Raw genomic sequence first — 23,124 nt, 5'->3', positions numbered from 1 at the left:
TGAGAGACATGTGTTTATTGAAAAATTTTGAATTGACTTGTTGAATGTTCGGTTGGAAATGAACATCATTTAACCATCTCTTTAATTTGTTGGATTCATACTGATTTTGCTTAAGGACAAGCAAAAGGCTAAGTGTGGGGGGGGTTGATTTATGCCTAATTGTTCATAAGAACAATAATCACCATTAATCTTAAAGAACTTGTTGATGAAATCTAATACACTACCAACGGAGAATTCTAGAATGGATTAAACAACGATCTAACTACATTAACTAAGCGATGGAGATAAACAAAAGCATAAATCACATTAATCTATAAGTAACCAAAAGTAAATAATCAAGAATCATATGAAGCAAATAACTAAATTAAGAATTCTTACAATAGTTCAATGTGGATGACAATCCGAAGCTATCTAACGGAATCCAAATGTTTCTAAACGCGTTTCTATCTACCAAAACTAAGGGAAATACAGTAAAAGTGCCAATGGAGGCTGCTAGGTCAAGAATGGGGGCTGAAACCCTAGAAAATGGGTTTTAAAACCCAAAAACATAACTTCCGGATTCACGCGGGCGGCGGCGGCGCCTTTGCCCTTCCTAGAATGGGCACGGCGAGTGCCGCCTCTCGGCGGGCGCCGGCCACTGCAATGTGCAGCGTTTTTGTTTTGGTCCGTTCTCCCTCGTTTCAAGTCGGATTTTAGATCCGTTTTCGCCTACGAACTCATATCGAGACGAACTTCGATTCTTCTTCAGACCATTCAACAAAAATTCCGACTTTATCTTTTTCCACATATCAATCAATTTGAGCATAAAATCCTGAGACAACAAAATTAGCACAAAAGCTCAAATCAACCAACTTGGGTAGCTGCGAGTTTTATATGTGTATTTGGATAGGTGGCTGGTATTTCAGAGTCAATGCACTGGAGAGGGGAGACGATATGCTAGGGAACACCTTATAGCGCTTCCCCGCTGAGGATGCTCTAAGTGATATGGGATGGATGAGCCGATTTAGGGATGTTAATGGGCAAGTTTTACCAGAATCGTTTCCGTTAAAATTATTATGGTTATGGATCTGAGCGGGTCGGGTCTAGAACCGAAACTGAAATCATTATTTTATAGTTCAACAAATAATCGACGGTTTCAGATCGTTCCGAATAAAACCCATCTATTGATATCCCTATAGCCCATTTGCTCTATAAATATTTACCCATCTATTGATATCCCTATAGGCCCATTTGCTCTATAAATATTTAAATGAAATTCATAGTTTCTATAAATATTTAAATGAAATTCATAGTTTCGTAAGTGATAAGTCACATGATAAGATCCACTTTGACTTGCCGAACCTCGTCAGTTTGTGCAATTTAAGCAATGGAAGTTGCTAAAGACTAGGGATGGCAATCGGGTACGACGGGTACGGATAGTGACTATCCATACCCATACCCACGAACTAAATGGATAGTGGTTGTTACTCACGAAACTATCCATGGATATCAAATGGTATCCAAACCCGCTATCCGCGGATACCCGCTACCCGTCGGGTATCCGCGAAACCCGCTATCCGACGAGTATCCGTCACCCACTATTCGACGGATACCCGCTATCCGCTGGATACCCACTATCCGCCGGATACCCACTATCCGCTGGATACCCACGAAATAGAATTTAAATATAAATTTACAACAAATTTAATAGAAAAAAAAAACAACATAAATAGCATAGTTCAAATCCACAAAGAACAATGTTTAAATTCAAATTCACAAAGAACAATGTTTAAATTCATCAACTAAAATATAAAATCCAACAAAGAACAATGTCTATAATTGCTCGACAGTAGAAATAAAACTCTCTTCATTGAACTCTTCTTCTTCATCTTCAAGACAAGTCCAAAAGCTTTCATTCTTTACTTGACCTATGAAATAAGCAATTATTTACATTAGATATATGAAATAAAATATTAATTATAATTATAAATTTACATACCTTCAAGTTGATTTCGTAGCCAATTTTGAGTACACATTAATGCTTCTAATAGCTTTGGTTTGAGACGACTGCGGTGCTCAATATTAGACTTTGGGCCTTATTGTTTGGGCCTATTTTAAAATATAAAATACTAGCCCATAATCTCAAAATATGTATTTAAAGCCAATATTTTATAGAATTTTTTGTGGATATTTGACGGGTAATTGACGGGTAATTGGCGGGTATTTTTCGCGGGTAAACGGGTTTCGCGGGTATGGATAGTAAGTATCCAAACCCATACTCACGAACTAAATGGATAGTGAATTGTACCCACGAAACTATCCGTGGATATCAAATGGTATCCAAACTCACCCTAATGGGTTCGGGTTTTCGCGGATATCCACTACCCGCGGGTAGATTGCCATCCCTACTAAAGACGTGACTAGTAATTTTTATTATCTACTTGTTTTCAAAAAATAAGAAGTTATCATCTACTTAAAATAATACCCGCGCTGGGAATTATACTTTTGTTCCTTTCCTTGTAGAATAATAATTTCGATAGTCAGTTAGGTCGCTATTAACTTAGGCAAGTAATAGGATGGGAATTTTTGTTGCACGAAGTCAACATAATTAGGTATGGTTGTTTCACAAAATTTGGTCAGTTTTGTCATAATAACTGCGAACAAATTCTTTTATTATGGTCTATAATTAGTTTAGTACTTTAGTTTCGCTTGGTTTGAGATAACTAATATTTGCTCATTACAGTTTACTTGTTTATATATCTTTTAGCCGGCCTCCGAATTTTAAATATTTAGTATATTAATTAAGTGTATTAATTATTTCTTGATATTTTATAATCTAAGAATAAAATATTATATAATATATTATAATTAATAGTAGAGGTGGTCTTGGGTACAATAGGGTGTATCGTATAATCGGATTGCATCATCACTTGGACTCTGATCTGCATCCTAACTCGAACTAGTATCACTTAAATTAGCTATTTTGAATGCAGATCAATCCGATTATATAATACATCCAGTTGTACCCAAATTTTTGTTACATAATATTGAAAATATGCTAAATTTGACCCTTTTATTCATACTTTGTGGAGCACAAGTACACAAGTACATAAATAGCCGGGAGCACAAACTGAATTCTATGTAGGTAGGTAGGTGAGCTTTTTAGGTATATATTGGAGTATCAAATATGCATCATTTGATACATCATTTTAAATTTTTAAATCATGAAAATTTACTATAATTTCTTGAGTAAGTTCACAATTTAAGATTCAAATTTTAGAGATGATGATAATTTTTAATTCATATTTTTTTTATATTAAATTCATAGTGTATCACTAGACCTTTACTCATTTGAATCATTTTCTTTCCATCTCTCTTTATTTATATATATATATATATATATATATATATATATATATATATATATATATCCCTATATATATATAAATTTATATATAACTGATGCATCCACCGTAGATCTTGATGATCCAATGGCTTAAAATGGTTCTCTGTTCTTATTTTATTTCGTGGTTCTCATTTGAATCTCTCTCTCTCTCTCTCTCTCTCTCTATGTATATATATATATATATATATATATATATATATATATATACATTGGCAAATTTAATGATCGCCCTAAGATCACTACAAAAAAACGTTCTGCCGTCGGTAATAAGGCACGGCCGCCGGTGAAAAATGCTATCGACGGCGTTACTGGCGGCAAATCGCTGTCGCTAATCGGCTTGTCGGTAACGCCATTACCGACGGCGATCGGCCGCCGCCGGCAATCGACATTTCCGCCGTTGAACGGCGGAGAGTTTTCGGAAAATTACCAACGGCAAAATGTCGTCGCTAATTAGCGGCGGCGTCACCACCGCCGGTAATTTCCACCGGACGGTGGTGGCTTACTCGCCGGACTTGGCCGATGTATTAGCGACGGCAAAATGCCGTCGCTAATTAATGACGGCAAAATATTTTTTAATTTATTTATTTTATTTTATTTATTTATTTATTTTATTCTATTTATTTTATTGTATATCCACAATTTATTTTCGTATTTATACAGTATTGCATAATTTAGACGAACTTCCCAGTTGGTCACCCATTTTAATTGTGCTCTAAGTCAAGCACGCTTAACCTTGAAGTTCTTTTCGAATGGTCACCAGTACAGAATACTCGTAATATTGATATATCTAATACCTATGCTAAAACCTGCGGCATTTAGTCTCAAACATTAATTATTCTGTCACTATGCTAAAACATGTAATATATATTTTCATAAATAGAATTCAATTTAAACAATGTTGTTGAAATATTATATTAACGGACAAATATGAAAATCAAAGTTAGATATTATTTTGTCGGCTTAACGTCTAAATTTTCCTACCTTTTATTCTTCTCACTATTTATCAATTATATCGCCGTCAAGAATAAGAAATGATCATTCAACCGTAACAATCAATAATGTATAATTTATTGTCCATCAATAATAATTGCCCATGAAAATCCAAACTAAAACAAACCAAGAATGTTGATGAGATATCCCTCGTACGCAGGGGTGGAAATTTGGGTTGGGATGAGTATCCTATCCAATTTTAGTTGGGTACCGGACTAGTAAATAAGTTAAAAGTAGCACTCGTACCCGCACCATCTTATAAAATCGGGTACCCTAATACACTACAAAAAAATGCGAAAATAGCGGTGAAAATTACCGGCGGCGATTTTGCCGTCGGTAATTACCGGCGGCACGGCGGCGGCATTTCAGACGACCCGCCCTTTCGCAATCACCGGCCAATTACCGACGGCAAAATCGCCGCCGGTAATTTTAAAATACGCAATAATTAATTAATTTTATACCATTACCGACGGCGATATTGCCGCCGCTAATTAGCGGCGGTAATTGCCGTCGGTAATTAATAAATTAAAGCGCACTCGTAACCCTTCTTTTTTCAATTTTGCCCCGCATACAGAACCCCCCCCCCCCCCTCCTGCTGCTGCTTCCGGTCTCCACCCGCCGCCGCCGACCGCCGCCCAGGTAACTCTCTCTCTTTAATTTGCTCTCTTAAAGATCTCTCTCTCTCTTTAATTAATTTTAATTATATATATATATAATTATTTAATTTTCACTTATATTCTTCATTGTAGTTCGACGACCTCGTTTCGCCGCCTTCTTCACGACACCCAGCCGGAAACCACCACCGTACGCTTCTCGTATTTATTTATTTAATTATTTATGAATTTATTTATGTATTTATGTTAATTAAATAGATTTATTTGTTAGATCTAGTTAATTAATTTATAATTAATTGGCTTTGTTTATAAATAAATTATATGAAGCAGGATTAATTTTAAATTATATTAATTGAAGCATGATTAATTTTAAATTATATTAATCAATTAATATATGTTGTTAGTTTAATTTTAAATTATGAAGCATGATTAATTTTAAATTATATTAATTTTAATCAATTAGTTTAAGTTTGTTTGTTAGAATAATTTATATATGTTGGATAATTTTGTTAAATTAAATGTTATGTGCTATGTGTTTATGAAATGTTATGTTATTATATATATTGTGGGATAGATTTAATCAATTTCTTAAGGATCTTCTCCCTTTGGGATAGAAATTGATTATTTCTTAAGGATCTTCTCCCAACAAATGATTGTTTTCAAGGAATTTATTATATTTTATTTGTTTTTTTCAATTAGAATTTGCAAGAATGAGTGATAATCGTATGTGGATGTACGCGAGATACAATGATCGTGCTGCATTTGAAACGGGGCTTGAGTTTTTCCTTGAGTGGGCGAGAAATCAAACGGCGTACACAGATGGACAAGGTAACATTAGGTGCCCGTGTAAGAAGTGCAAGAATCAAGCGTATTTAGATGTACCTACGGTCAGAAAACATGTTAGTAGGCGTGGATTTGTCCTGAATTACAGAGTTTGGGTTTCTCACGGGGAAGCACCGCTGTATATGCCGAGAGAACATGCTATAATGAATGAGGATGATGGATTATACAATAACTACGAAAGGATGGTGCATGACCATACTGGACCTAGTAATTATCAAGATCCTCCAAATCTGGAGCAGCCGCCCAATATTGACGCTCAATAGATTTATAACATTTTGGATGCAGCGGATACTCCATTGTACGCATGATGTGACACGTACACACAATTAAGCTGGATGACTCAATTCATGAGCATAAAGACTGAAAGCCACATGTCAGAGAGGACTTACAATCAGATGTCTTCGATGATGAAAGCTGCTTTACCAGAGGGTAACAACTGTCTAGAAGACTTCTATAGTACGAAAAGAAATCTACGTGGTTTGGGTTTGCTAGTAGAGAAGATCGATTATTGTGTTAATAACTGCATGTTGTATTGGGGGGAACTAGTGAGCTACATAGTTGTATGTTCTGTGACCAATCACGATATAAGGACAGCTTGCGTGCATCTGGGAGCCGTCGAAAGAAACAAGCGCCCGCCAAATAGATGCACTATTTTTCCTTGACGCCCCGATTGCAGAGATTGTTTGCATCTCCTGCAACTGCTGAACATATGCGGTGGCATGCGACCTCTACAAACGATGGGATAATGCGCCACTCGGCCGACTCTCCGGCATGGAAACACTTGAATTCAGTCTTTCTTGGATTCGCCGAGGAGATCAGAAATGTGAGATTGGGCCTCTCTACAGATGGTTTTGCCCCATTTGCACAATCAGGGCGTCAATATTCTTCTTGGCCAGTTATTGTCATGCCGTATAACTTGCCTCCGTGGTTGTGCATGAAAGAACAATTCATGTTCCTCACAGTCCTCGTGCTTGGCCCATCAAACCCAAATATGAAGTTGGACGTTTTCTTATAGCCACTGATACAAGAGTTAAAATCTCTGTGGGAGGTTGGTGTGAACACTTACGACATATCATTGAAGCAAAATTTCCAGATGCGAGCAGCTTTGATATGGACTATCAGTGATTTTCCAGCGCTAATGTTCCGGCGTTGCTCCGCCGGACTCCGGTGGAGTCACCGACGGCATTAATGTCGTCGGTAGTTAGCGGCGGCAACCACCGCCGCTAATTCTCCGGCATTGCTCCGCCGTTTAACGGCGGAAATTCCGGCGGCAAAACCGCCGTTAATTGCCGACGGCGGCCGGTCGCCGCCGGTATTGTCGTTACCAACGAGCCGGTTAGCGGTGGGAGCTTGCCGCCGGTAACACAATTTACCGGCAGCCGTCTTATATTACCGACGGCATTTTGCCGTCGGTAATTGCCGATTTTTTTGTAGTGATACTCGTGCAGATACCCGATCCGAGTATTTGGGTATCCAATTATCCAATCTAGCTATTAAAATTAATGTTTCATTATAAGTCCGAATTTTTGTAGTCCAAGTAGCATATTTAATTAAAATGATAAATGGATTTGTGGACATTTTGGCATTTCAAAGTTGATGTTTTTTATTTGTTGATGAGTTTCTTTTATCCTAAATAATTTTTATTTCATACGATTCATGAAGAATGAAATTTACAAAACGAAAAATAAAAAATGAACTATGGGTACTAGGTATTTGTCACAGATAAAGAAATATACAATGTTACAAAAATCAACGGCTATTTACTACTCCATCCGTCCCAACAAAAGCAATGCGTATTCTTTTTTGAATCATCCCAGCAAAAGTGGTGCATTTCCTTTTTTGGTAATAATTTTACACTACAAACAATGTGGCCTCACACACTTTTACACGCACACTACACTACAATCTTATTCTCCTTAAATCTCGTGCCGAAAAGAAGCGCACCGCTTTCGTTGGGACGAAGGGAGTATTTTATTCAAATTGAGATAGTATTTATAACCTTTAATTTAATATATAAAACCTTAAATATATAACCATAAAAAAATATGTGGGTAATCGGGTTACCCGTTACCCAAAAAATTGTAGTTTTGTCTACCCTATCACACCCCAATTCTTGAAGGAATAAATATAATCGAGGTGTGAATAATTCATAGAAATAAACAAGGGAAAAACCTTGTTAAAACCGAAATATGATAGAAACTCGGGCTATGCCCCTTTGGATCACAAGTTTTGTTTCATGCTTCTGACAACCGACATTCATTAGCATAAATTTAGTAGTGAAGAGTCTAAGCACGGTCAGGTATATCATTTGACATTTAACATGAAGATCTTAAGTTGGGAAAACAAAAGACGGTTATGAGTAATTGCTACAGCGGAAGTCTAACATAGGAAATTAACCATAGCATCAGCTCCGTCCCGTCAGCACCAGCCAGCCAACCTGAAAACATTTGAAAGTATTTTTGGGCTAAGTACTAATGTACTTAGTGGGCATGCATTTTCTGAAACATTTCATATTTTCGTAAATACAGTTTATCCAATCATAATTGACATAACTTAGAAGGTTTTAAATTGAAAGAACTTCTAAGCATGTTAAAATAATTTCTTTCATTTGTGCGCACATGTCACACTCCCTTTCTGTTACTCGCTGTGATCCCGGACCTTTTAGCCACCGACGGATCCATTTCTCCCATGACACTTGCCCTGAGGACGTAACTCAGACAAGTTGAATTGACCTCGGGACGCTACCCAGGCAGGCCTTACATGATACATGCTCCGGAACACATCCAGCCAAGCACCCTTATAACACCTCTTACATGAATTAGTGCCCGATGGAGATCAACTCACCGAAACAACTAACAAGTGTACACAATTCTCAAATAACGTGTTAGGCCATAAGAGAACCTCGATCGATCCATGAATTGCGAGCCTTAAACAAAGCAGAGTGCACATAAATATTTTATTGGATAAACAGTTTGCATTTTATTAAATAAACAAATTGCATTTCATTGTAACATTTTGAGCTTAATAACTCAATCATACTTTATACATTTGGAAAGTAAGCCCACCTGGATAGGCAAAGCCTGAAGATCATAATCACATAAACTCGTCTTGGGAAAGCAGCGCTAATCCCCTTGGTTCATAAAGCCTACAAGAAATTCTATTCTTAATAGGTCTCCTTGAATCTAATCTTAAGTCATGATGTAGTGCTTAATATTCTATGATTCACTTAGTCGGGTTTTCAAAATTTAATGAATAAATAATTGAAAACTAAAATTCTTGAGTTAAGGACACCAACAATATCCTTACTCGACTTTCTTTAATAGTTGGAATTATAATTAAAACCAATTAAATCATAATGCTCTTATTGCAAAATAAAATGCAATATCATGTCATGCTTAGCATATAATAAGTAATTTACTTAAAATATGCACATAATAATAATATAATATTATTATGCAAATTATCCTTTAAACAAATTAATTAAAGGGTTAATTCTCTCTAAATCCTTAAACTATAGTCATTTTCCATTTTTTCCCTCAATCTTTGAACTTCCCACAAAAAACCCCCAACTTTCAATTTTTCCTAATTTTCCCACGACGGGTTTTCCGGCCAAATCCGAAGTCGGAATTTTCCTATGTGGCTTTATTCATGCCAAATCACTCTATATGTGGCAAATCACACCCTCACACGTCACTCTCCCCCTCCCACGTCACTCTCTTTCTATCTTCCCCCATAACCGCCCAGATTCTGGGGATGGCTGTTTCCAGGAGACGGCACAAGCCGAAGAGCGGCGTCGACTTTGCCAGAATTTCAGAGGCGGCGCCGGCTTGAGGGCCAACGTTTTCTGGGACCTCCGTCGACTTTCCCCCTTCCCCCATCCCCCACCGCCGCCACTTCCTCTCTGCTCCACTCGATTCCCGGCGCCGATTTAAAACCCACTTCGTCCCCCTTCTCCCTCTCTCCTCCACTCAGATACCAAATTTGAAGAGGCTCGGGGCATTAGGCGGCGTGACTAGGAGACAGAGACTCACCAGAGGAGGCAGGTCAGGGCGACGCTGCTATTTACGGTACAAACCCTAGGCGGCGCGAAGAGGGGGCAAAACTCTAGCTACAACTCTGAAAACGTGGGTCAGAGAGAAGGGTTCTCAGGTCGGATCTATAACAGACAGGGATGAAGGCGGTAGCCTGCCGGTTTTTTGGAGGAGATGAGCGGCGGCGATCGGACTTTAAGAAGAAGGTGGTGGACGTGGCAGAACGTCGACAAATTGAAGAATAACAAGCACGAAACGACGTCGTTTATGTATAATAGATACTACGTCGTTTTATTAACAATCCGGCGTGTCCACGTCACTTAATTCCGATTCCACGTGTGATCGAATTTGGCCGGAAAACCCGTCATGGGAAAATTAGGAAAAATTGAAAGTTGGGGGTTTTTTGTGGGAAGTTCAAAGATTGAGGGAAAAAACGGAAAATGACTATAGTTTAAGGATTTAGAGAGAATTAACCCTTAATTAAACTAAATGATAGTTCAATTAAATAAGAATAAGACAACCCAATTTAATTAATTGAAGGCAATCCAAGGTCCTTAAATAAAATAAGGGCCCAAATAATTGAAATAAATCGGCCCACACTCAAGCCCAAACTCCCCAAGCCCAAACCTAGCCTTTTCCTCCTTCCTCCCTTTCACCAGTCACGCCTTCTTCAGTCTCTCCCCTTCCCTCACGACTGCTCACCTCTCTCCCTCTCAACTGCTCGACTCTCTCTCCCATTTTCACCAAAATCGCCCTCACCATCAAAACTCCGACCGCCGCGGAGCTCACCGGAGCGAGCAGCGACAGACTCCCCCTCCCTCTCTATCGGTCTCCGGCGAACGCGCCTCCAGTCGATGAAGGACGCGCCTTCATTCTTACCCAAACCCGGCTCAGAGCGGCGACAAAGCCCTTGCCTCGCCGCCTCTCCCTCAGATCTCCGGCCGACAGCAGCAGATCCGCCGATTCTCCCTCGACTCTCTCTCAAAATCGACACCCACAACTCCCTTCGTCCGAGTCGCCTTCCTCCTTGGAAACGACAAGATCGCCGCTCCCTCCCTCTTTACTCTGCTCTCCCTCAGTCCGTGGCCGGACGACAGCGGCGATGAGCCGCCGCTGCCTCCCTCGACTCGACTCAACCCAACAGCAAACACACAAACACAACAAGCAAAATCAAAGCTCAAGACTCCTTCTTTCTTCTCTTCTTTTAAAACGACAGTCATGTTCTGAATGTAAAAATATACACAAATATAGATGCATATATCTTGATGAGATGATGGATGTGTGTTTGTGCTTTTCTCGGCTAAGAATTGATGAATTTGGCATGAACTGGATGAGTTAGAAATATAACCTTCCACTGGATTTGTTGTTGTGTGGTGTAGATGGAATAAAATCGTGTCTGAGTTTCCTTTAGTGGTTCTGGTATCTGGAATTGCTGCACTTAAATTCTTGCTGCGGAAGAGAAAGTTTGAAAATCTTGGATATTGAGAATGCCAACTGAATTTGGCTTGACCGTGCTTAATCAAGGGAATTTGACAGCCTGCCCTTAAGCATGGCTTGAAACTGAAATTGGGGATGGTAGGGTGACTGCAGCAGTGTAGGGTGGCTGATGGGATTGATGAGTGTAAGTGAGTTGAGTGAGGATTTGACATTTAAAATCCCTCAGGATAATATTGTCGAAACTGTAAAAATTCTTCAGGGTTTGCTAATTAAAGCTCGTGAAAAAAAATGCTTGAATGCTAAATTAAATAAATATGCAATGCATATAAATTTAATAACTAAATTTACAATTGCTTTTGTAAATCACTTTTGGTGGAATTAAAATAAATTCATTTTCTTTATCCGGCGTGAATCATCTTAAATCTAAGTTCGAAATTATTCTAAACTTAGCTCGAGGAAACGGGGTATTACAGTCTACCCGGTCACACCCCGCACCCATAAAATATCGGGTATTGGGTATCCAATAATCGGCCTGTTATAGGGTCGGGTTCGGGTAACCTGCTACCCAACAACCCAAATTTTCATCCCTATGCGTACGTTATAAAGACATTTCTATATATATATATATATATATATATATATATATATATATATATATAGGGGTGGGCTACCGTGAGAGCACATTTTAAAATAAGAAATAAGAGAAATTTTTAATGTATAAATTTTATGTAGAACACGTATGAATTCGCTGTATAAATGTATGAATTGTGAAAAATAAATTCTTACTACCTTTGGGATTTGAACTCAGGACCATAAATCCATTCAATAGGATTACGAATCAACCGTAGATCTTGATGTATATATATATAGGGAAGGGCTAAAATAAGAGCATTTCTTAAGATATAAAATAAGAATCATTTTCAGCCCTTAAATCATCAAGATCTACGGTTGATTCGTAATCCTATTGAATGGATTTATGGTCCTGAGTTCGAATCCCAAAGGTAGCAAGAATTTATTTTTCACAATTCATACATTTATACAGCGAATTCATACGTGTTCTACATAAAATTTATACATTAAAAATTGCTCTTATTTCTTATTTTAAAATGTGCTCTCACGGTAGCCCACCCCTATATATATATATATATATATATATATATATATATATATATATATATATGGTCCAATTCAATGAAAAAGAAACCCTTAGACTAAGAAGAAAGAATAAATCTTGTACATTCATTCCAACTGATCCAACGCTGAATATTTAATTATGTATTGCTTTTTGATTGATATATATATTGCAGTCAATTAATTAAAAAATCGAAAAGGACATATTGGTCATTCTTGATCAAACGTTTAAGGTAAGTTAAATTAATTATCGTATCCCTACTTTTTAGCAAAAATTGTAGAAGAATATCTCTTTAGCTATTTCAATGAATTATGCTTCTGTTCGTCGAAAACCTTCATTCTCATATTATTCACCGTTCGCCCTTTTTGCTGCGTCACAGTTGTTCGATTATACGAAATTGTCTACCATCTCGTATTTTCTGTATACACTATATGGATCGCAGAGATGAAGAAGGTAATTTCCTGATCATATTTTGTGTAATTAAATATCGATTAAACTATAAACATTTATCTTGACGAAATCCATTGAAACCATTGTGAATCCATAATTATGATAGAGTTTTCTATTGCTGGGAAATATTATGAATCCATAATATTGTTCGATTCCTAGGAAGTTCAATAATATTGTTAAATAAAGTATGATGTTGTGGAACCAAATTCTTTTTTTCTTTTGATTCGTTTATATTCCTTTGATTCAATCTGATTCATTGTTATTCCTTATTATCTTTTTTCGAACCAAATTATTTTCTTTTGTTGATTCATTGATATTCCTTATAGTATTATTAATCGCATTTTATTCAGGTTCTTATGGTAATAATCATTCACTATTATCAAAAGTTATTTTTTAATATGGCTTTTTTTTTAGATTCATTGAGTTTTCTGAAAATAGGATGAAAGATTTTTGAGACTCTAACTTGAGGTTTCTAACGAATTTATTACAGATTTTTGTGTAGCAAATTCGTTTCGCCGACGAATCATCCATATTGAACATTGTGTAAGATATTTTGTTATATATTCTATAGATTAGTGGTTTTGTTCTTAGCTTTATTAACTATGTTCGAAAATAATTGTAGGTTTATTTTTGTTATTATTTGAAATAACTAATAAGTTCATTCAAATTGTGAAATTCCAATGCACGAAAGTGTTATGGAGATTGTTAAGTTCAATAAGTTCATTAGAAATATATAATAAGTTCATCCAAATTGTGAAATTCCAATGCAGGAAAATGTTATGGAGAAATATATACGTAATGATGCATTGAACTTTAGTTTTACTTTGACAACATATTTGTATTGAACATAGTACTTTCATTTAATGAACATATTATAAATATACATTGTTCAACGTATATATAGCAAAGTTCATTAAAACTGAAAATATGAAAACTCATGAAGCGAACAACAATATCTTCTCTCTAACTAGGTTATGGAAAAGAAAGAGGTAAATGTTGCTGACTTGACGTTAAGATGTAACTAAATTTGCATAAATATCTACTACTATTAGATTGATTTGATTAGGACTAAATAAGGATACAAACGTATATCATATAAAAGCAATTTACAATCATGACCTTCAATATAAAATAATGCGCCGAATTTGATTCTGCCTTATGGATGAACAGATTTAATCATATGGAGGGCCAAGATTCCTTCTCTCTTCTATCTCACATTTAGCCCTTTTTCATTGAACCATTGCCTATATATATATATATATATGAGTTTCCGTTGAAAATATGTGTGTGAACTCTCTCGAATAAGTTAATAATTTTTAAGAACAAGTATTTTAGTATGGGTTCAAATCATGAAGGGGACGAAATTTTCATCATATTAAATATAGATACGCATGTTCATCAATTTTATTAATTTATTTGACGTATACTCAATCCTCAACACATTTAGCATTCTCAACACAACCATAATATTTATAATCAACATGTAATTACTATTCGAAGGGTACTAAATAAATCAATAGCCTTCTGTATGCGAACAACATTTCTAATCGACAAGTATATGACATTTTCAATGTACGTACACACATGGTGATGACAAATCGATAGTTAAAATACAAGATAAATCATTACAAGAAATTTATAGAGTCGTATATATCAGTATCGGTGGCATAACACATGCAAAATTAAAGCAAGGCAAGCAACTTGCTCAATTTTCCCACAGTACATAATGCAGTAAACTTCTATTGAGATCTACGCGGTTTCAAATTTTCAATATGCATGAAGCCAAATGGAGTTGACTCCCACAAAACAACACTACAATCGGGAGTTGACTTAGCCCTCCCTAAACAATATGTCAATATTTAATTTATTTTCTAAAAAAATAACCAAAATAAATGTTACATTCATTCGTCAAGAATCACCTATAAATCCACACACATTATTTCAACCTAACTCCCACAAAATTATTACTCCACTTTATTCATCACATTCCACCTCCCATCGAGCCATAATGACCAAAAATCTAGTATTTTCACTCTTCATTATATTTCTTCTTTCTGAGTCTTATGCCCAAACCCCACAACCACCACCACCACCACCTTCAAAGCTCTGCAAATCCACCCCATACCCTTCCTACTGCTCCTCCGTCCTCCCCACCACCAACTCCTCCTCCACTGTCTACGACTACGGCCGGTTCTCTGTCCGTAAATCGCTCTCGGTGGCTCGGAAATTCCTAGCCCTCATCGACAAAAACCTCCAGAAATCCAACGCCCTCACCATCACCGCAACTCGAGCACTCCAAGACTGCAAGTTCCTAGCACAATGCAGCATCGACAACCTCATCACCTCCCTCCAAATCGTCAACAAGACCTCCCAAACCCTCACACCGTCTCGTGCCGACGACATCCAAACCCTACTCAGCGCCACACTCACCAACACCCAGACGTGCATCGACAGCCTACAATCCGCGGCCGCCGCCTGGAGCGTCAGGAACGGCATCCTGACGCCCCTCTCCAACGACACGCGCCTCTACAGCGTGTCCTTGGCCCTCTTCACCAAGGGATGGGTGCCCTCGGTGAAGAAGAAGAAGGGTCCGTCGGCGTTCAATCCGACGGTCAGGAAGCATCTGATGCGCAACGGGAAGCTGAATTTGAAGATGTCTGATGTAAATCGAGAGGTTTACCGGAAGGTTAACGGCAACGGTAACAGACGGCTGCTGCAGGATGATGGCGCTGAGAGTCAGGTGGAGGTGAGCGACATTGTCATTGTGAGTCAGGATGAGAGCGGGAATTTCACGACGATCAATGACGCCGTTAGTGCTGCTCCCAACAATACTGACGGGAGTAACGGATACTTCCTCATCTACATAACGGCCGGCGTCTACGAGGAGTATGTTTCCATCCCCAAAAATAAGAAATACTTGATGATGGTCGGAGCTGGGATCAACCAAACCATCATCACCGGAAATCACAGCGTCGTCGACGGATGGACGACCTTCAATTCTCCCACATTCGGTATATATATAAACAATATTATTTTGCTCAATTCACATAAACTAAAATGGATATTTTGCTCAAGTCTCATATTATGTGCCCTAACTAACTGGCCATTTCTGGCAGCTGTGGTGGCGACCGGTTTCTTGGCGGTGGGGATAACGTTCCGCAACACGGCCGGAGCCGTGAAGCACCAAGCGGTGGCGGTGCGCAACGGCGCGGACCTGTCAACATTCTACAGCTGCAGCTTCGAGGCGTACCAGGACACGCTGTACGTGCACTCGCTCCGGCAGTTCTACCTGGAGTGCGACGTCTACGGCACGGTGGACTTCATCTTCGGCAACGCGGCCGTGGTGATGCAGAGCTGCAACCTGTATCCGCGGCTGCCGATGGCCAACCAGTTCAACGCCATCACGGCCCAGGGCAGGACCGACCCCAATCAGAACACCGGGATTTCCATCCAGAACTGCACGATTGAAGCCGCGGGCGATCTCGCCGGCACCAACCTGAGCATCAAAACATATCTGGGGCGGCCATGGAAGGAGTACTCGCGGGCCGTGTACATGCAGTCGTTCATGGGTAGCTTGATAAATCCGGTGGGGTGGAGCATCTGGTCGGGGGATTTCGCGCTCAACACGTCCTACTACGCAGAGTTTGGTAATAGCGGGCCGGGATCCGATACGGGCCGGAGAGTCACGTGGCCCGCTTTTCATATTATCAATGCCACCGACGCTGCTAATTTCACTGTTGCCGCCTTCTTGACGGGAGATGAATGGATACCCAATACAGGCCTTACTTATATAAGTGGATTGTAGCCATCCATTATTCATCTTTTCTGAACACAATTCTTCCATTTCTTTCTTACCAAGATTAAATAACAAGTTATATACATTATTGTCAACTCGATCTGTATATGAATGCTAATTTGATTATTATGAATCTCTGACTTTTTTGGTTAGTCAAATGGATAGTAGACATCAATGAATAATTAAATTGCCCATTGGGTTAACAAAATATATAACAATTGCATACTTATGTTTTAAAAAACAAAAAACTGCGTATACACTTTCTTCATCCCCTGTAACTGTAAATGCAGTTTTGCCATCAAAATTCGTATATAAATTTTTTTGGCTAATTTCAATCGTTTTATCCCTGATTATTGTAAGAAAAATGAAAAACAAATGCAGTGAAGACAAGAGTAAAATGAGAAATTTATCATCATTTTACCCTAAAATTCTGAAAGTGATTGCATACAATCACTGAATTTGTTGGGATCATTATTGTAGAAGTAGAACCAACATACTTTTTATATGTCCAAGTCATAACCAGAGTCCATAATTTGATACAAAAAGAAAAGAAAAAAAAAAAGGACACTTTCATCAAATAATTTAACCGATGAGGCTATGTATGGTCCGGTTGAATTAAGTAGACCATTATTGAGTATGCCACCAAATCCTATAACTACTTAGGCCGTTATTTATCAAATGGGATCCTCTGTCCCAAAATATACTGTGTACCACCGTGTACCACTATAATTATGTTATAAATTTTAATTATTTTTTTATTCAATTTTAATTTATTATGCTTTTATATAATATAAAGATAATTAACAAGGGTCACTCATCCATTTTAGGGTTATAATTATTTTTTTTTATATTTATTTGATTTAGTAATAGATTATTTGGGTTCATTAATTCAAAGTTAGGGTATATAACTTTTTAAATTTTAATTTTTCAATGATAAATATTAATTAGAATTTATAATATAATATTAATTCTTATTTTTATAAAAAATATTACTATAAAATAAAGAAATGAAAAGTGATACACATGATACACATTATATTTTGAAACAGAGGATCCCATCTGGTCATCTAGATGCTATAAATTACATCGAGTAGTGAGCACCACCTCTCAAATTCCATCATGTCCAAATTCATAAAGCGGCATACTCTAATATGCATTGCAATAAAATCGCTCTAATTATTATTTAGAGGCACTCTCTCGTGCGATCGGTTGCACTGTGCAACTGGTTTTTGAATAACACTACTTCAACATACAAATATACTTGAAGATCTTCAAGTGTCATTTGTATGTTGAAGTAGTTCTCAAGTGTAATTTGTATGTTGAAGTAGTGTCATTCGGAAATGTTCAAGTGTCATTTTCCGAATAAAGTAGTGTCATTCTGAAAACTAGTTGCACGGTGCAATCGGTTGCACAAGAGTATTTGTGTATTATTTATATATAGAGTATTTGGTTACATTACGAAAAAAAACATTGTTAACGACGGAAAGAATCATCATTAAAACTTCACTTTCCATAATAAAAAATAATTAACTACAGAATACGTCATTATTACCTTCATAAAAAATTCAATTAACGAAAAAAAATTGACTTCTAATTTTCCACCAAAAAAATGTTATATATAGAATTAAGGGTTAAATATCACTTTAAACCCCAATCTATTTTCGCACTATTAATTATATCCTGAACTATCGAAAATAATTTCTTAAACCTTGAACTATTAATTTTGTATCAATTGTACCATTCGTTCATTTTTTTTAGCTTCAAAATTTTGACGTGGCTCACCGGATACCACAATGTATTTAGAATCATTCTTTTTTTGACCTATATTATATAAAACAATGTGATTATATGCATTACTCATTAAAAATTCAAAGGATGAAAAATGGATAAAGCGTACAATTGATACAAAATTGATAGTTCAAGGATTTAAAAAATTATTTTCAATAGTTCAGGATATAATTGATAATGCGAAAATAGTTTGGGGTTTAAAGTGATATTTACCCTAGAATTAACGCATTGTGTTAATAATTTTTTATTTTTTCCCAGCAGTTCACGTTCAAAATCAGTTTAGCTCGTATTTTTAGTCCAACAAAATTTTAGTTCAAACTTTAATTAACATATGTAGTACTTCTAGCAGCAGATTTAAAACCTCAAAGAGTTCACATGCAAATCAAAAATCAATCACACATCACATTAGTTCACATTTAAAACTTTAAGCTGAATCAATGTTGAATGTAAATATATTGTCACGACCGCATTCTGCTAAGGATAACAAATCTGGGAAATCATGACTAGGGGAGGGGATTTAGGAGCGGGATTAGAAAAGGGGCGTGTTTAACTTCTTGATGACTCGACTTTATATAAAGGAAAATAATTTAGCTTAACTACTTGTCAAAGAAGACCACGATGGGCCGTGCAATATTATCCAAAAGGGGTACTCAACGAGTTTGAGTACATTGTTAATAATACATAATGGTTTGACAAAATAACATAATATCTTTAAGCATAATCAGTGTTCGCAGTAAAAAAAAAATAGTAATTCGAGTATATGTATGAAGACATATACTCTACTCTGAGGTTCTCATTCTAGATTGACAAAAGCTCCGCTTGCACACTGCATCTCCAATCACGGCTCAACCTGCACATTTATAAATACATGCAGGGCTAAGTACGGAAGTACTTAGTGGACACTTGCCGAAATTTACATACATGCATAATATTTTATTGTCAAGCCTTTCATCAGTAGTAAGATACGAGGGTTTTCTTTTAAAGACTCGTATTTACTACAAATATCATTTCTTTCATAAATAACCCGCGCAGGCATTTTATATCATTAATCACCATATCAGTAACTCGTGCCGAGAGGGAGGCCTCCCTCTACGGACACTATGATCGGCCAACCCGCTAGGTGACTCACGATCACAAAGGTGTACACTAATTCCGAAGGGATTTGCGATCCCATCCAGAATCTGAATTCGATTAACATCAGATAGGCAATTACTAATGAAACATAAAGCATTTAGGCATTGACAATATCATTTAAATTTATAAGCATAAAGTCTTAGAAATTCTAAAATATGGTTTTAGTTTATACGTAGAAAGCCCACCTGATAGTAAAGACTCACGGCTAAGCTTTAACTCTTGTGCTTGACCTTTAATCCGAGAAAATAAAGTAAGATTTTGATTCGAGGGAAATTCTCAAATGAATGCGAATGCATAAAATAACTATGCATGACCCTTATTCCATTAATTATTAATCTGAGATAATAAACCGAGAAATTTCTAATAATAATCCAACTATAAGATTAAAACTCGTTTTGCTAATTAATAAACTGCTCTAATTAATCTATTATGAGGAGATAGTTAAATCCATTATTACTAAATAAATCTTGAACTAGTCTTTAGTTGGGCTTGAATTAATAGAAATGACAGCCCAAGAATAAAGAAATACAAGCCCCAAAAGGTGGCCCAACACACTCACTCTCCCTTATTTTAACGGCTGGAACAGCCACCCTTCCATTCCTCAATTTCCTCCGCCCAAATCAGTCGCCTCTCTTCCCAAATCTCGCCGGTGCTGCTCCTCCTTCGGCGAGCGCCTCGTCCGTTTTTTTGCCGAGGCCGGCGCTCGTTTATTGTCGATGCCACATCCTCTTTTATTTCCTTCTCGAGTTCTCCACTCGTGAATCGCCAAGCCGAGCCCTAGCCGTCGAAGATCTGCTGCCGTCGCTTCTGTCGTTCCGGAGAACGACATCTCCTCCTTTAACTCTCGGCGCTGCACTCCTTCAATCAATAATTGAAAAAGGCGAATCATGATGAGCCCTAGCTCCTCCAAAAAGTTGAAATCATCGCCGCCGTGGTTTCAAATGGGTGACCGGCGAACGGTCACCGCCAGTGAATGTGGCCGCCTCTCACTATCCGCCGTCCTTCTGTCAGTCGGCGAGCACTCCTCCATGGCTGTTGTTCAGTTAATGGCGAGCAGGGGAGTCCGCCATTTCCAGTGTTTCTCCGAGTTTCAATGCCGAGGGGAGCTCCGTTGTCGCGCCGCTGCCATGGAGAGACCGGCGAACGCCTGCTGCTCCATACGCGATGCCACTATTGGCGTTTCAGAATATCACCGAGGCAGCAAGAGCTACCGTCGTCGTTGCCGTCTTGGCTCGACTGAACAGGGCCGATTTCGACGCCTTCTTAAAAGCTAAGTTATACTTCTGCCTTAATTCTTATACAGCGATATGGTATAAATGCCTATGGACCCTTTTTGCGTAAGAAAAATAGAACTTAGTACTTTATGTGTATGAGTATGCTATGGTTGTATTTGTTCTATGAGTTCAGGTGTTCCTTTCTCTACTCGCTTGTGAAGTCTAATGATGCTACAGAGTGCTATGTAACTAATTAATCATGCTCATCTTCCACTAGTAGCGTTTAAAGATCATGGTTTGATGATGTGTGAAGCATGTACAAGGAGATAGTGAACTAGGATTTGATGGTTACCTTGAGAGTTTGCTTTGGTTGGAGGTTGCAGTTGAATTAAACGAAGCAGCAGGTGGAGCTGAAATAATAAAATTGTTCTTGCATTAATGCAGGTGGAATCATGGAAGGATGCAGAACATTGAAGCCAAGCTTACCTTGAGAATACTTGGCAGAAACGAATTAAAGGCTCCCTTCCATTCGTGAAGTCCTCAAATGAAGAATGAAGAGAATGCAACAATTGTTGGCTGGTTTGAATAACAAAAAAGGTTTGGCTGGAAGCTTGTGTACATGCGAAGAGGTACAGTCTAGGGTGGCTGATTGACTTGTTAGGTGTACTTGGGTATGGCTTACTGCTGCTGCAGAAAGTGGGGATGGGACGGTGACTTGCAAAGGAAGAGGGAGTTGGCCTGCTCCAGCCGCAGAGAGGGGGAAATAGGGGAGAGAGTTGCTGCACGTTTCTCCTCCTTTTTCTTTTTATCCCTCTTCCTTTCTTTTCCTAAATCTTTGGGTGTTGGCAGACAAGTTAGAGGTAGGAAGTTGTACTATTGGAATGATTGTTGTGTGACTAAATAAAATCTTTCAGTGTTGGTCGTCCTGTATTTGAAATACTGGTTTCGTGTCTTGCTAACATCGTTCCTTCGTAGTCGAAAGTGGTCTTTCTAATAATTAAATTAAATCCATAGATTTAATTTACTTAATAAGTCGGAACAAAAAAATAATACACGACTTCCGTAATTATGACTAAAAATTAGGATTAGAAATTCATCTCGATCACATAAATAACATGACTTCTCTAAGTCAGTTATATCTTTGAATAATTAATATTCATCGACTAGAAGCTTCACGTCGCGGTCTGAAAACACGCGAAATTAAAAAAAAAATGCATAAGCTCAGATAAACCTTGCCTTCAATAAAAAATAATTCAGAGTCATAACTGAATTCATGTAGCAATGAAAAGTATTTCATTCACTAAACAGAGATTAATAACCACGCATTATTGGATAAAAGAGCGGGTCGCTACATATATAGTTTATCGCAAAAACTCTTGTATACCCGATCTCATATATAAAATGGATTTGAGTAAAGGCGGGGCACATGTCGGGTAGGGGCAGGGCGTGAGTCGGATAAGGGCAGAGTGCGGGTCGGGTACTCAGTAAAAGTACAATTTATCGTGAATAAGAGTAACAATTGTTATAAAATAAGTAACATTTACCTTTCTTCATGTCTATTACTCCCTCCGTCCCATTAGACTTGGCACACTTGCCTTTTTTGTTTGTCCCACTAGAATTGACACTTTCCTAAAATAGCATGTGGTCCCTACTTTCTCTACTCACATAAAATAAGTGGACCCTACCAACTTTACACTCTCCTCCCTTTATTCTTAATCTCCGTGCTCAACTCAAAAGTGTCAAGTCTAGTGGGACGGAGGGAGTATTACTTTTCATCACAAAAATAGTTACTCAAAAGTATTCATATTTTGACACATTACATTTCTTTATTAATAATTACTTTTTATTACGACAATAGTTACCATGACCAAATAAGTACAAATTCTTTGCCTCCGGCATTCACACCAACATCGCACCCATCGCCATGACTGTGCCGCCTTACCTTCCCATTGGCGTATCCCAAGCCCCGTACCCGTGCACCTCTCATTCCAGTCGGCAGACTCTTGCCCCGCGCATATGCCGCCTATCTTTCCAGTCGGCGTGCCACCTATACCGTGCCCTTGCTGCTGCTCTTCAAGCCACCCGTCGGCGCTCCCTCAGCTCCAAGCTCACGCCCCCTCATCTTCGTGTCCCCGCCCTCGACCACTCATCTCCTGCCACATGGAGGGTCATGTCAAACTCGTCTATTGTTAGAGGCTGGTCTCACCCAAGACCTACTCAGAGTTTATTAATTAAGTAATTAATTGCAAGTGATCATTTGTAGTTTTTATGTTAAATAAGATCTTTATTTAATTCTAATTCCCTCTATTA

The 23,124-nt window shown here is 37.9% G+C and overlaps 1 protein-coding gene and 1 long non-coding RNA gene across 2 annotated transcripts; both read left to right on the top strand.

The window, feature by feature from the left end:
• The first annotated feature begins 14,649 nt into the window (after positions 1–14,649).
• On the top strand, positions 14,650–16,811 carry LOC131007285 (probable pectinesterase/pectinesterase inhibitor 41). The gene is made up of 2 exons (XM_057934431.1): positions 14,650–15,893; positions 15,999–16,811. Exons 1-2 carry the CDS (start codon positions 14,732–14,734, stop codon positions 16,685–16,687), a joined length of 1,851 nt encoding a protein of 616 aa, XP_057790414.1. The 5' UTR covers positions 14,650–14,731; the 3' UTR covers positions 16,688–16,811.
• Positions 16,812–19,034: 2,223 nt separating this feature from the next.
• On the top strand, positions 19,035–21,740 carry LOC131007284 (uncharacterized). The gene is made up of 2 exons (XR_009096013.1): positions 19,035–20,874; positions 21,259–21,740. It is a non-coding gene; the product is annotated as an uncharacterized LOC131007284 (long non-coding RNA).
• The last annotated feature ends 1,384 nt before the right edge of the window (positions 21,741–23,124 follow it).

The sequence above is a fragment of the Salvia miltiorrhiza genome, chromosome 1 (genome assembly GCF_028751815.1).
Source record: "Salvia miltiorrhiza cultivar Shanhuang (shh) chromosome 1, IMPLAD_Smil_shh, whole genome shotgun sequence".
Classification (NCBI taxonomy): domain Eukaryota; kingdom Viridiplantae; phylum Streptophyta; class Magnoliopsida; order Lamiales; family Lamiaceae; genus Salvia; species Salvia miltiorrhiza.
Note: the sequence above shows the minus strand (reverse complement) of the source record. Positions and strands in the feature narration are given on the sequence as shown.